Source organism: Ovis canadensis, chromosome 3 (assembly GCF_042477335.2).
Source record: "Ovis canadensis isolate MfBH-ARS-UI-01 breed Bighorn chromosome 3, ARS-UI_OviCan_v2, whole genome shotgun sequence".
Classification (NCBI taxonomy): Eukaryota; Metazoa; Chordata; class Mammalia; order Artiodactyla; family Bovidae; genus Ovis; species Ovis canadensis.
In genome coordinates this window covers 81,640,306-81,655,656 of record NC_091247.1, presented here as the reverse complement: position 1 = coordinate 81,655,656, position 15,351 = coordinate 81,640,306, and the positions used below count along the sequence as shown (strand labels likewise).

General features: G+C 38.5%; 1 protein-coding gene across 8 annotated transcripts in view; it reads left to right on the top strand.

Annotated features, from left to right (window-relative positions):
* MTA3 (metastasis associated 1 family member 3) overlaps positions 1-15,351 on the top strand; it is a 217,826-nt gene that overhangs the window by 114,198 nt on the left and 88,277 nt on the right. For all 8 annotated transcript variants that reach the window (XR_011255718.1, XR_011255716.1, XR_011255715.1 and 5 more), the window contains exon 5: positions 13,821-13,884. Coding sequence is in view for 4 of the 8 variants with exons in the window: in XM_069583458.1 (XP_069439559.1) it covers positions 13,821-13,884 (64 nt within the window). In the remaining 4 variants the exon portion in view is untranslated. The remainder of the gene's footprint in view (positions 1-13,820; positions 13,885-15,351) is intronic.

Sequence of the window (15,351 nt, the reverse complement as noted above, 5' to 3'; positions counted from 1 at the left end):
CTGTTTTTGTTTTATGAATGTACTATCCTCACAAATTTTTTAAACATTCTGATTGTATCTTCAAATTTCTCTTTGTTTTGTAAGTCACCCCTGTTTCCTCTAGTTTCAGGTTTTTTAAGAAAGTTTTTTGTATTTATCTTTTGTTCTGTAATCTTTTTGCAAATATTAAGTGATTCATAGTTGTCTATACTTTTTTTAAAACTAAGGGAATAGTGAGGCCAAACAGGAGCTACATTTATATGGACAGACTGCTGGTAGACTTCTTTCTGTTAGGCTATATAATGGGCTTTTCCAGGTTCTGTTCTTAAGACTGGAATTTTCCTTTCTGGTCTCTCTTTCTCTTTGTAAAAGCCCACGGTATTTCCTGGCAGTCTTGATGCTGAAAACTTGGCCTTTGTGTACTGGTGCCAAGTTGAATCTTGGAGACAGAGTTTTGGATAAGATAGAAAAGAATAGCCTTATTGTTTTTCTAGGCAAAGTGGGGACACAGGGGACTCCTGCCTTTGAAAACTGTGTGTCCCATCCTGGAAGGGTCTGATGAGGGGTTTTATGGCAGTGGTTCAAGGATGGGATTGCTGACAAGATTCGGGTGTGGAGCAGTGCCTACATTCCTTAATCTGGTCTCAGGTAGTATCTTGATGAGCTGCTGTGATTCCTTTAATCTGGTCTCAGTTGGTCTGGGGCTTCCCAGGTGGTAAAGAACCTGCCTGCCTGTGCAGGAGACACAGTTTCTACCCCTGGGTTGGAAAGATCCCCTGGAGGAGGGCCAGGGTCACAAAGAGCTGCATGTGACTGAAGCAACTTAGCAGGCAGATGGTCTACTCTGGAATGAAGAATGCTGGCATTTTCCATTTGGGGGGTTTTAGTTCTGTAAAGAGCTAAAAAGTGATTTGGGACATATATCCTTTGAGGTGGAACCTGCCCCAAGACTGTGCTATTGTTTCTTGACTGTGCCTCCCTTGTCTGTGTATACCCTTCCTTCACTGATTAGCAACTGTTTGAATCTGCCCTTTGGGACTCAGGGAAGGTCAAGGAGGCTGGAGTCTGTTCCTACAAACAAGCAACAGGGGACTCAGAGGCTTTTGTTCCCAGGAGCTCTGCAGAGCCCTGCTTTGTTCCACTGTCCAGTCCAAGGACTAAATAGGTTCAACTCTATTTAGCTTCTGAGATTGGGTATGTTTTGGGTGATATGTTCCTAGATAAGACTGGAATTTCTTCAGGGCTCTGCTGGGTAGATCAGTTTCATTTTCCCTGGCATCGGGTCACTGTGCATGTTTTGGACCTTGTCTCAACTGTTGTCTGTTGTCTGATTGTATTAAGTAAAATGACCAGTGCTATGTTTAATAGTAATGATGTTAAGTGGGCATTTGTGCCTTGTTATGATCTTAGTGAAAATCTCTCTAGTGTTTTCCTAGTAAATAAAATGCTCATCCTGGGCTTTGGTTTGCTATGCTCAGTCTGTTTTACCTGTCTTCAAGAATTTCTTGACATCTTTCATGTGCTGATGGCCTTCTTATTGTACTGATTTTAGGTTCTTTTGTTTCTAATGCTCTTGCTATAGTTTTAAAGGCATCTGAGAAAAAAGGAGATAAACCCCTGGGCTTTGCCTGTCGTTAATTCATTATTATTGTGAGACTCCAAGTAAAAATACTTTGCAGTATTGGGGTTTATCTCCTTGTATGTCTTTGTGAAACTAGTTAGAAAATTGTTTTGGAACTGTTTTGTGACTCTAAGTTATTCAACATTAAAAAAAATGTTTTCATCCATTTTAAGAGATGTAATCTGAAAATCTTTTTGGTTCATGCTTTACCTTGAGTAGTTAATTTTTGAAGGTAGACTTTTTCTCTAGATGGTCATACATACCAGAAACTAATAATTGAACAGAAACCAGCTATATGAAGAATCTTTTTAGAAATAAAATAATATGGGGACTTCCCTGGTGGTCCAGTGGTTCTCCTACAGAGGCTGTAAGTTTGATCCCTGATTGGAAAACTCAGATCCCTCATGTGGCGTGGCCAAAAGACAAACAAAAACAAAAGAAAAAAAAATATTCCAAAGACTGTAAAACTATAGTTAGTAGTGTTACCAAACAAAATGCAAACTATTTTGTATACCCAAAATAGTGGGGTGGAATAAAGGTTCCAGTTTGGAGCAGTGAAAGGTTTATTGTAGGGCCAAGAAAGGATAACAAGTGTGGCTCATGCTCAAAAACCCAGAACTTCCCAGTGGATTGTGGGAAGTTTTATAGCAGAATTTGGGGTGAGGGCTGCAGGGCATACAATGGTTTTCTTCCGAGTGGTTGGTGGTGAGGTACCAGAGTGTTGGGGTCCTTCAGTGGACCAGAACCTGGTGGTCCGGAGTGCACAATAAGAAAGTGAAAGAGAGAGCTGGAGGGAGGGAGGGAGAGAGGAAGAGAAAGAAAGACAGAAAGACAGACAGACACGGGGACCCAAGCTCTGATGGAGCAAAGGTGCTTTATTAGCAGAAATGCAGGCTTATATATCTTTCGTAAGATGGTTACTAAGCTATTACACAGGATGAAATTTTATCAATAGCCACATTATGGATAATCTAATACATACAAGGTCACTGACTCTGAAAAGAGTCACTGAAAGGAGTTACAGAAAGGAATCCAAGCAGATACCCTTTCTCATGATCTCAGTCCTGAGTGCAGCTCTACTCGTTCCTGGAATAGGAACTGATAAGGAACAGAGAATCCTTGAGAAACAGCATGTAGGAATCCTCCCGTTAAACATTCCCTGACACCAGAGCGGTGCTCCAGAAATCTTGCACTCAGCCTAAAGTTGCCATCCTCCACATGAGTGTGGGGGGCCTTGATGCCTACAAAAGAACTAAAAAATACTCAAAAATATTATTGTATGTATTCCTTGAGGTGGAATCTGGATCCAAGGTTGCACTGTTGTTTCTTGACTGCTCCTCTTCTGATTCTGCATTTCCTCCCTTCCCTGATTAGCTACTATGTGGATATGTCCTTTAGGATTCAGGGAACTCAGGAAAACTGAGCCATGCTTGGTTTCAGAAGATGGAAGTTGATGGTAATAGATTGCCATAGTGAATTTATGAATTACTGAGATTGGGCATAGTTACCCAATTTGGATTAATGCTTGGACTAACCAATGATCCAAAAGCAGTGAATTTGTTGTCAGGATTAAGGAAAACTGATTTGGCCCCCCATTTATAAACTTAAACATTTTGAGGGGAAGGGATACGTAATGTATATAGTTCAGAAATAAACATGTGGGGTAAATAATAAAATGTTCCTCTCCTATACAGTCCCCAGCTCATTAATGTTCGTAGAATCTTATGTTTATTTCTAGAAACAATGTGTATAGAAGCAGTGAGGTGTGTGTGTTAGTGTCTTTAAGTAAATAGTGAAATAAATTATGACATTGTTATGTTGTGCTTGTCAAGTCATAAACATGTGTCTCATTCAGTCCAATGGCTGTTTTACATTTCTAATTTATTCTTGTTGTTCAGTTGCTCAGTTGTGTCCAACTATTTGTGATGCTATGGGCTGCAGCATGCCAGGCTTCCCTGTCCTTCACCATCTCTGGGAGCTTGCTCAAATTCATGTCCATTGAGTTGGCCATCCAACCGTCTTTTCTTCTGTCGTCCCCTTCTCCTCCGGCCTTCAGTCTTTCCCAGCATCAGGGTTTTTTCTAATGAGTCAACTCTTCACATCAGGTGGCCAAAGTACTGGAGCTTCAGCATCAGTCCTTCTAATGAATATTCAGGATTGATTCCTTTAGGATTGACTGGTTTGAACTCCTTGCAGTCCAAGGGCCTCTCAAGAGTCTTCTCCAACACCACATTTCAAAAGCATCAATTCTTCGGCACTCAGCTTTCTTTATGGTCCAAATCTTACATCCACACATGACTACTGGAAAAACCATAGCTTTGACTAGACAGACCTTTTTTGGCAAAGTAATGTCTCTGCTTTTTAATATGCCGTCTAGGTTGTTCGTAGCTTTTCTTCCAGGGAGCAAGTGTCTTTTAATAATGTTGCTGCAGTCACCATCTGCAGTGATTTTGGAACCCAAGAAAATAAAGTCTGTCACTATTTCCATTGTTTCCCCATCTATTTGCTATGAAGTGATGGGACCGGATGCCATGATCATAGTTTTTTGACTATTGAGTTTTAAGCCAGCTTTTGCACTCTCATCTTTCACTTTCCTCAAGAGGCTCTTTAGCCTCTTTGCTTTCTCATAAGGGTTGGTGTCATCTGCATATCTACAGTTATTGATATTTCTCCCGGCAATCTTGCTTCCTGCTTGCGCTTCATTTTAGTTCACTTTAGTCTCTCAGTCGTGTCCGACTCTTTGTGACCCCATGGACTACAGCATGCGAGGTTTCCTTGTCCATCACCACCTCCTGGAGCTTACTCAGATTCATGTCCATCGAGTCAGTGATGCTATCCAACCACCTCATCCTCTTCATCCCCTTCTCCTCCTGCCTTCAAACTTTCCCAGTATCCAGGTCTTTTCTAGTGAGTCAGTTCTTCCCATCAGGTGGCCGGAGTTTTGGAGCTTCAGCTTCAGCATCAGACCTTCCAGTGAATACTCAGGACTGATTTCCTTTTGGATTGACTGGTGGAATCTCCTTCATCTAGCCTGGTATTTCGCATTATGTACTCTGCATATAAGTTAAATAAGTAGGGTGACGTAAAGAATAAGCAGGGTGATAAAGCTGACCGCCGAAGAATTGATGCTTTTGAACTGTGGTGTTGGAGAAGACTCTGAGAGTCCTTTGGACTGCAAGGAGATCCAACCAGTCAATCCTAAAGGAAATAAGTTGATGATGGACAGGGAAGCTTGTGCAGTCCATGGGGTTGCAAAGAGTCAGACACTACTGAGTGACTGAACTGAAGCAAGATAGCAATATATAGCCTTGACGTACACCTTTCCCGATTTGGAGCCAGTCTGTTGTTCCATGTCCAGTTCTAACTGTTGCTTCTTGACCTGCATACAGGTTTCGCAGGAGACAGGTAAGGTGGTCTGGTATTCCAATCTCTTTTAAGAATTTTCCACAGTTTGTTGTGATCCACACAGTCAAAGGCTTTGGCGTAGTCAATAAAGCAAAAGTAGATGTTTCTCTGGAACTCTCTTCCTTCTTCTGTGATCCACTGGATTTTGGCAATTTGATTTCTGGTTCCTCTGCCTTTTCTAAATCCAGCTTGGACATCTGGACGTTCTCGGTTCACATACTGTTGAAGCCTGACTTGGAGAATTTTGAGTGTTACTTTGCAAGTGTGTGAGATGAATGCAGTTGTGTGCTAGTTTGAGCATTCTTTGGCATTTCCTTTCTTTGGGATTGGAATGAAAGCTGAACTTTTCCAATCCTGTGGCCCCTGCTGAATTTTCCAAATTTGCTGGCATATTGAGTGCAACACTTTGACAGCGTCATCTTTTAGAACCTGAAATAGCTCAGCTGGAATTCCATCACCTCCACTGACTTTGTTCGTCGTGATGCTTCCTAAGGCCCACCTGACTTCCGACTCCAGGATGTCTGGCTCTAGTCCAGTGATCGCACCGTTGTGGTTATTGGGGTCATGAAGATCTTTTTTTGTATAGTTCTTCTGTGTATTCTTGCCACCTTTTTTAAACCTCTTCTTTTCTGTTAGTTCCATACTGTTTCTGTCCTTTACTTTGGCCATTTGCTGAGTTTTCCATATTTGTTGGCATATTGAACGTGTAGCAGTTTCACAGCATCATCTTTCAGAACTTTAAATAGCTCAGCTGGAATTCCATCACCTTCACTCGCTTTGTTCATAATCCAATAATTGATGGATATTTGCTCCATTTTAGTCTTTTACTGTTACAGTTAATACTTCAAAGAGCAAATTTGTGGGTAGGTCATTTCACATGTTAAATTATGAGGCTGTGTACAAATTAAATTATGAAGTGAAACAGTAGAAAATGTCTTAATTATGCTTTTTGTATTTGTATTTCTTTCTTCCTATTTCTATATTGGTCAAAGCAGGGGAATTGAACTGAAAGGATTTGTATTTTGTGAATTTATGATATCTCTGTGGAGGCCTTTTTAAAATCTTCAGAGAAAAATTTTTACAGACTTGTGTTTGTTGATAAATAAGTAGTAATGAAACTGTAACTCTGATTGGGATTTGAATTTACTGTTTTTTAACTGAGATCACGCACCTTGTATCAGGCTTAATGAAGCTGAAGTTCTTGATGTCTTGTAGCAGAAAGAATTCAGTGAGAGACAAAGTAATAGATAAGAAGTGGATTTATTTGAAACACACTCCATCTCAGAAGGCAAGAGGGCCACAGAGTATGGGTTGGTCAGTTTTTGTGAGCGGGGTGCAGGGGGCAATGTTTCATAGGCTAATGAGTGAAAGGAGTATTCCAACCATTTTGGCAAGGGGTAGGGATTTCCAGAAATTGGACCACCATGCACTTTTTGGCCTTGATGGCTGACTTTGGACATGTCATGGTGCCTGTGGGTGTGTCATTCAGTTCGCTCATGTGTTACAGTGGGCTTCCCTGGTGGCTCAGTTGGTCAAGAGTCGGCCTGCAGTGTGGGAGGCCTGGGTTTGATCTCTGGATTGGGAAGATCCCGTGGAGGAGGGCATGACAACCCACTGCAGTTTTCTTGCCTGGAGAATCCCATGGACCAAGGAGCCTGGCAGGCTACTGTCCATGGGGCCACAAAAAGCTGAACACAGCTGAGTGACTGAGCATACATGTATTACAGTGAGAGTATGCTGAGGCTCAAAGTCTAGTGGACTTGGACCGTCTGCAGTCTTGGACTTGTTTGGTTCTAATCTGTTCATGTTGTGTCCTCGGGCTATGTCATTCTTTTAAAGGTTGTGCCCTGCCCCCTTCCCTCCTGTTTTAGTAATGTTAAGTTTAAAGTGTATAAGTAATAAAATAGAACTCCACTGTGAGTTAGCAGTCTCTCTCTGGAGTTGACAATGTTAAAGAAACTAATAAAAGCAGTTTTCTTTCTGTACATTTCATTGTGCCAGTATTTTTATTTTAAGATGTTAGATTTTTGTGGCTTTCTTGGTATCTGTAAACAAAATTTGAATTAGCCAAAAGAATGCTATTGAGACCATAAGTAGTGCTGCTTAAGAGATAAATGTAGCATAAAGAAGTTACTTAGCGTGCTTAGGTTTTCAGGAGAAGCAGGACTAGAGGAAAAATAGAAACGAGAAAAATCATGCCACAATTTAACATTTTTAAGGCTACGTGTTTAGCACATTTTTTCTCAACTGTTGTGTTTACGCTATGTAATCTTTTCTTTGGTGGTTGAAGTGTTTTCTTTTGCAACTAAAATGATAATGAAGAAAAGCACTGGGTATATACCACAGTATAGCCTACATTTTGTATTGGTGTTCCACACGGTTGTGCGAATAAACGCTTATGAGATTTTCTTAGTATCAAAACAATTTATGGGTCATCTTGTCTTGGAGAAGAGGAACTTCCTAGTGCCTTTTGAACATTTCACTTTCTCCTAGTTATAAAAGGGAAGGTGGCACCAAGAGAGGGTTCTTTTCCCTTGAATTTCTCTTTGAAAGTTTCTTTCATGTTTGTTATCATATCTCCAGGATCAGGGATTCATATCTTGTTGCTTTGGTTCTCTCCACATGCCATAAACACAAGGAGGCTTTCTAAAAGACACTGCTTGTCATGTTTCTTCACCGAAGCCACTGAGCTGTTAGATTAAGCTCAACCTTCGTTTCTTGGGTTTTGATTCCTTTAGCTCACCTACTCACAGAAGTGTTTCAGCTTTTCTGCTTTGTTTCTTGGGGGCCTGCTTTAACCTTTATTTGTTAACATCTGTTAAAGTGGTATTAACAACAGGAAATATATATTTGAATAGAAATACTTGAAAGTGTCCAGATTTCTTTCTCCTTTAGTCTCCTCCTTTTAATAATCCAAAATTGTATAAAATTATATTTTTTCGCTTATATAGGCAGTCCTTAAACATTTGTTAGTAAGATATAGTTAAGAAAACCATGGTTAGTCAATATCATGTTCTCATCCAGGAGCACTCTTGTCTCCCAAGGAGCATTTGACAAAGTCTGGACAGTTTTGGTTTTCATATCTGGTTTAGGACTCCTCTGTCGTCTACTGACTCAGCCAGTGGTGCTGCCAGGCTTGCGAAAACCTGATTTAATGTCATCATAACTCTTGCTCCCTTGGTGTATGTGCGCGCGTGTGTGTGTGTGTATACACGTAAATTTATGTACTTGATCTAATTAGGACCCTGCCCCTTCACTTTAATTATAGGAATATGGCTGTCTAATATTATCTCAGGCAGTTATGTGCCTGGTTCCCATTTTGCAGTCATTTTCAACTTCTCTAACACTGACTTTGGCGTTTATACTACTCTTACACTGCTACTATTCATTTTCAATTTTGAAAATGTCTCTTTGCTTCCTCTTCTCCATTCCCTTTTGTGTTTCCAGCATATCACAGTTTTATTTAACTTAATAATCATCTCTGTATTTTATGAGCACATAAATATTCCTTACATAATTGTCTCTTGTACAACCTTTTGTTTTCCTTGGAATTAATAATTGTTTTGCCTTTTCCTTTTGCTTAATCTTCTAAAATGTAAAACATTTTAGTCCTTGCTTATCTGAAAATGTTTTTCACACTTGACTGATGACTTGTTTAGGGATATAATTCTGGTTTGGAAATAATTTCCCTCAGAATTTTGAATCTTTTTTTTTTTGTCCTATCTTACATTGCTGCTGTTGTGAAACATTATCTTCTGAAAGCATTTTGCATTTTTGAATTTCATTCTAAAATATTTGTTCATTGTGTTTAGTGAATTAAATGGTGTATAAAACTATTTGCTGAATTTCCAGTCACAGAATCAGGCGTGATTCTTGATATGAAAAAATGTTCAGAATTCAGTTTGTGGCTAATAGCAGACTCATAAAATCAGTGACACACATGCACCTTTTTTGAAAGAAGGGAGTCTTGAAAAGTAAACCTTTTGATTTGGGGTATTTTCCGGTTTGCAGACAAAGCTTCCAGGATGGCCCAGAGAGCGTCCATGTGCTCCACTCAGTTTCTGCTTAATGTTTGCAGTTCATTTAGTCATGTCATCTTCATCAAAGCTAAGAAATTTACATAGATATGTTACTGTGAACTAAACTCCAGACTGTATCCAGACATTAACCGTTCTCTCTCTGACGTCCTTTTGCCGTTCCCGGATTCACCCTGACATTGCATTTAGGCATCATGTCTTCATCATCTCTGGTCTGTAAGAGTGTCCCAGTCTTTCCTTGTTTTTCATGACCTTGATAGTTATGAAGAAGAATGTATATATTTTAATAGTGACTTTATTGAGATATTGTGGTGGCTGAAGTAGTGGTCAGCTTGGCTGGGCTCCTGTCACACTCAGATGTCTGGTTAAAAAAACCCTGTGTGTGTCCATGAGGATGTTTTCAAATAACCAGAAGAGGTTATTTGAATCAGTAGACTGAGTAAAGCAGATTGTCTTTCCCAGTGTGAGGGAAACCTCTTCCATACAGTTGAGGATCTGAAAAGAGGAAAAGCGTGGAAGAGAGAATTCTCTGTCTCTGACTGACTAAGCTGGGACCTCGGTTTCTTCCTCTCTGGGATTTATAGCAGCAGCACTCTCGATTCTCAGGCCTTTGGACTTGGACTAGAACTGCACGTTCTGTTTGCTCATTCATCAGTTGGTGGAAATGTGGACTGTTCTGCTTTTTGCCTGTTGTGAATAATGCTGCTGTGGACATCTGTGCACAAGACTTTGTGTGGATGTGTGTTTTCTCTTCTCATGGTATTACACTCTCGTGTGGAATTGCTGGGTCAGATGGCAGCTCTGTGTTTAACATTTTGAGGAACTTCAAGTAATCACACAGTTTTGTGTCCTCAGGAAAGTGTTAGTGTTCCAGTTCTGCCACATCCGTGTCGACACTTGTTATTGTCTGTGTTTTCCATTTTAGCCCATCTGTGTGGTTTTCTGTGAACTGCATCTCACTGTGGTTTTGATTTTGCATTTTCCTCGTGGCTAAGAGTGTTGAGAGTCTTCCCCCCACCACAACAGCAAATTATTTCTTTACGTATTTTAAAAAGTGAAATGTAATTGACATACAACGTTGTGTTAGTTTCAGGCGTACTACATAGTGATTTGACATTTGCGTACGTTACAAGATGATCACAAGACTAGCAGCTGTCTGTCCCCCATACCAAGCTACTACAGTATCACCGACCATGTTCCTTATGCTCTATCTTTCACATTCCCATGACTTACTTATTTTCTAATTGGGTGTTTGTACCTCTTAGTCCCCTTCACCTATTTGCCCCACGCACCGCTGCCCACCCCCGTCTCTACCCCTGCCCCTCTGGCAACCACGTGTTTGTTCTCTGTGAGTCTGTTTGCCTTTTGTTTTTTAAATTCCACATGTAAGTGAGAGATCACATGGCTATTTGTCTTTCTTTGTCTGATTTATTTCGTACCCTCTAGACTATCTATGTTTTTGCAGATGGCAAGATTTCCTTTTTAAAAATGGAAAAATACCTTTCTTTAATAAAGAAATAATGGCTTTCAGTGAACAAGGCAGGTTTAAAATTCATGTTCAGTATGCCTAAGGATCACCTGGTCATGCTTGTTAACCACATAGATTCTTGGAGCCCTTCCAAGATATTTGGATTCAATTATCTTTGTGCGACACTCAGAATTTTCATTTTTCCAGGTCCTGGATCATTGTGCTTCTGTGTGTTAGTGAAGGAAAGCCTACAGATAGATAGTGGGGGAAATGGATACTAATTTAAACTTCCGCTTGTACAAATGGGTAGTAACATCGTTTGATAAGAGGAAAAATAACCTAGGTGCACATTTTACATAAGGTTTTTGAGTCCTGTGGGAGGGTGCTAACATCTTGTTAAGGAAACAGCAGATTTTAGGCTGATCAGTACCTGCCATTAAACATGGGACTGTATTGTGTTGTAATAATTACATTTTTCTCTGTCCCTGTACTCTGCAGCTTCTGAAATAGAATATGTATATATTTTTTGAAATAAAATATATTAAAAAAACCATTTTGAATGATATGTTGGAAAATATGTTATCTCTAGAAATTCTGTGCTTCTGTGTAACTTCCTGTCGAAAAGCAGTATGAATGATTATATGGGCCTTTCTCAGTGTTACAGTCTTCCTGTGTTTTATATTGTTAATATTTTGGTATCTTTATTCCTTATGGTCTAAAGTGCTGGGGAAGAGACACCGGTTCATTGCTTGAGATTCAGTATAATGCAGAACAACTGCATTATCTATATTCAGAATTTGTTAATAGTTCCTTTAGTTTGCGGTTAGCTTAAAATTTATCATGTTTTTTCCTGTGAGCCAAGATTTGTTCAGCATAACGGAAGCCAACACTTTAAATCTCTTTTTGAACTACTTTACCAACATCTCTTGGCGTGGTGGTACATGTGTTAATTACATATGCTTGTTTACTTCATAAAGTAATTCTGACTCAGTCTCTTACTTTGTTAGCTGTTAATATATGTACATGAAAATTTAAGTGTCACATTTTTGTTTTTAATGGGGGGAAAGGTACAGTATAAATACATTAAAGAAAAATTATAAGTTAAAATTGCCTATTATCCTTTCCTTTTTGCATAAAATCTATATTTCCAAAGATATTTTACATTTTAGATTGATTGGGATGGCTGTCCTTTTATTGGTTTTGTAATCATCTCGGGCCTCTAAAACCAGTATAACCAATGTTTCCTTACCTCCTGATATGAATATGAAAATAATGGTTTACTGATTCAGTTTAGCATCTTTTTTCATGGACTTCCCTGGAGGTCCAGTGGTTAAGAGTCTGCCTGCCAATGCAGGCAGGGGACATGGGGTTTGATCCCCAGTCCAGGAAGACTCTACATGCAGCGGGGCAGCTGAGCCTGTGCACCTGTGCTCTAGGGCCCATGCGCCGCAACAGGAGAAGCCGGTACACTGCAGCTGGGGAGTAGCCCCTGCTCACTGCAGCTAGAGAAAGCCTGCATGCATCAGCGAAGACCCAGCATGGCCATAAATAAATAAATAATTCTTAAAAAAAAACTTTTATCATTTCAGACAGTATGGAGGCACCTTTATGCTGCATTCTTTTTATGAATTTTCAGTGTCTGTTATAAAATTCAAGTGATGCCTATTAAAATAACATTTATAACATCTGCTCCTCCCCATTTTGTTTTTAAACCTGACTATAGAGAACTTAAAAAGATTTTATGATTTCTAGGTGGAATAAGCCTTAAATGTTAGAAATACTGCTTTGTCAGCTGCTACTGAGGCAAGAGAAATAAATGAAACTAGTTTTGGAAATCCCGTTTGTTCCTTAAGCACTCTTGCATGCGTGAGCGCATATTCATGGGTCATAGAAGTTCTTCTATGGCCCTCGTAGATGTGCTCACAGCGGCAGAGCAGTTCCCCTTCTGGTAATTCTGTCCTTTGCATGAACATATCAGGTAATTATTGATTTTGAGTGTTACATGCACTGAAATAATGTTATTTTTTCTGCTTCAGTACTGTGCACAAATAAAATACATTGGAAAAACAGAAAACCTTCATAACTCCCAGTAACCGAATTATGGATTTGACAGGATAGTATAAGAAGTACCACATGCTCTCAGAGAAACCTTTTGAAGTGATATCAACCTAAGATGATTAACAGAGAAAGATATTTTGATGAGAGGAAAACTTTTTTTTTTTTTAATATAAGTTTAAGGAACCTGCAGTTGCAAAATGCTTAGTGTAGTTTTTGACTTACGCATTCATGTTTTGCTTTTGCTTTTGGTAATTTTTTCCTTTGAACTGTATTTCACTCTGATAATCCAACAACAAACTTCCTATGTAATGTGTATTTGATGCATTTGTTTTTACATGTTAATTTGTGGGGAGCAAGTCTTGATTTTTGTTTAGAAAACCAAGTGATATTATAACATTTTAAAAGTATTTTGTGAGCCCTGACCAATATCTATAACTTGAATAGTCTCAGAATTCTGTCAAATTTGTAGCTATACTGAATTTTTCAAACTGGGAAGATAATTTTAAAAGTGGTATTAAATACCACTACGTGAATAACCATAATTTTTCTCAGGTCTAGACAGGCCTTTTTTAAACAGCATTTCATTTTCAAGTACACACCCAGCTATGATCAAAGGTAAATGCCATGAGACTTCAAGATCCATGAATCTGGCGATTTTTATTTGCCCCTTGCTCTATAGGAGTTCCTTGTGTTTAAATTTTAACTCATCTTTAGAGCAGTTTCAATAAAGGTAAGTTAGCAATAAAGGTATAGTTACATCAGGTAACCCTGATGGAAATGTGTATTTTTGTGTTCCTGTATGCAGTGGCTACTATAAAATTTGAAGGTTATTTTAGGCACTGGTTTACATGGTGATTTCTTTAAAAATCCCTTGTATAAAATTGCCTCATATTAACTCTTTACAGATTCAGAAGCTAACTTTGTCTGAAGATTACATTGTACTGTTCTTTTCTTTTCTTCCTAAAGAGTTAGGAAATACCTATAAAATGTTTTATTTTATAAGGATTTGGTACCTAACACTGTTCCTTCCCCAGGTTAGCCTCTCACCAAATGTCTACAGCCTTATTTTTAGGTTCCATAACACCAAGATGTAGAATAAGTCCAAGTATATACATGTCTAGATGTTCCCAACTGCCATCTGGTTTCTTAATACTACCTTTACATTTTGAATATTCGTAACTTTGTGTACATCATCTCTGTGAAGGCAAAGTGGCTTTTCTTGCATTTATTCACTTTTTTTCTCTTTCAACAGGGGGAAATGCAGTGTTGCCCTTCTGAATGAGACAGAGTCAGTATTGTCATATCTTGATAAAGAGGTAATTCACGATTATACTTGTGTGTGTTTTTCCCTCTCTATTTCGTACAAAGCCTATACTTTTGTATTATTTCTTCTTCTAACAAATTATTGCATAATGATAGCAATATTATGGTAAAGGTATCATGATTAGAATGTATTCAGGTAATTTCATTTTTCTGGTTAACTGAGATAAAAGTTGGAAAAAACTCCTACGTCTGTCTGTCTGTCTTTGCTGCATAATGAAAAGTTGGTAAAAGTCTAGCACATGATTGAATTGGTAGTGAAAGAACTTTTTCTGGGGGGAGGGGAGAAACTAATTTGCGCTTTATGAAATAAATAAAAATACTTGGTCCTCTTCCCCTTTTTTTTTTTTTGGAAGTGATGTAAATAGCTTTTCTTTTAGGCTCTTTGCAGATAAAATTTTACCATTGGTGGTCTGCTTTCTTTACTAGAATCCTAATAAACTTTGTCACCTAAGAATAATTTTTTTGTAACCTTCAAGAGATGTCATAAATATTTTTATGAAATTGAATTAGAGCATGGACGCCATTGAAGGGAGGAAATTCTCGTAAGCAGACTATTCTACATTTTGCAGTTTTATGTGACTTTTATCAGTTTTATTGTGGGGAAAATACTTTACTATTGATGGTTCAGTATTTAACCTTTATAATTTCATAGTGTTTGTTTTCCCAGAATCTTTATTACATATATATTTTAAAAAGCAAAATTAAAGGGACATATTTTCTTTTAAAAAGTGGTTTTCTATGCGTGAAAGTGTTGCTCCCTTATCTCAAATGAAGTAAAATTACAGAAGAAGATTGATGCAAACATGTAGAACTACTGTGTACCAGAAGCCTAATAAAATTAGAAGGAAAGTAAGTGTTTAAGGCAGAAAAAAAGGCTAATAGTCTTGTGAAATTTGGAAAAGAAGGGTTTATTGTCAGTCTGTCAAACAGAATGATAGATAATATGGATTGATGATGCTCAGAAATTATCTTTCATTCACAGAAGCAGCAATAAAAAGAAGAAATAGTCAATATATTTTAGTATATTATATTGTATTTGGCTGTTCGGAGAGTGGATTTTTTTTGCCGCACTGTGTTTGTGTGGCTTGAGGAATCTTAGTTACCAACCAGGGATTGAACCCAGGCCATTGAATGAAAGTACAGAGAGTTCACCACTCGGCCACCTGGAAATTCTCTGGTTTTTTTTTTTTTTTAAAAGATGATATTTGTTACCTTCTAATTTGTTAACAATTTGTATCTGCTAAGGATTGTAGTAGATGAAAATTTGCCAAGTCTTTAGGATTTTTTTTTCTTATCCTCTTGCTTTTAAACCTCAGTCCTTTGTCAATCTACTATTCTTTAATAGGCCCTTTCAGGGTTTAATACGGAGAGTCATGCAGTAGATGACCCTCACATCCATGGGGCAGGGAGGTTGAGGGGAACAAAAGGCAAGACTTTGCTGGTTCAGATGATTTCTAGTG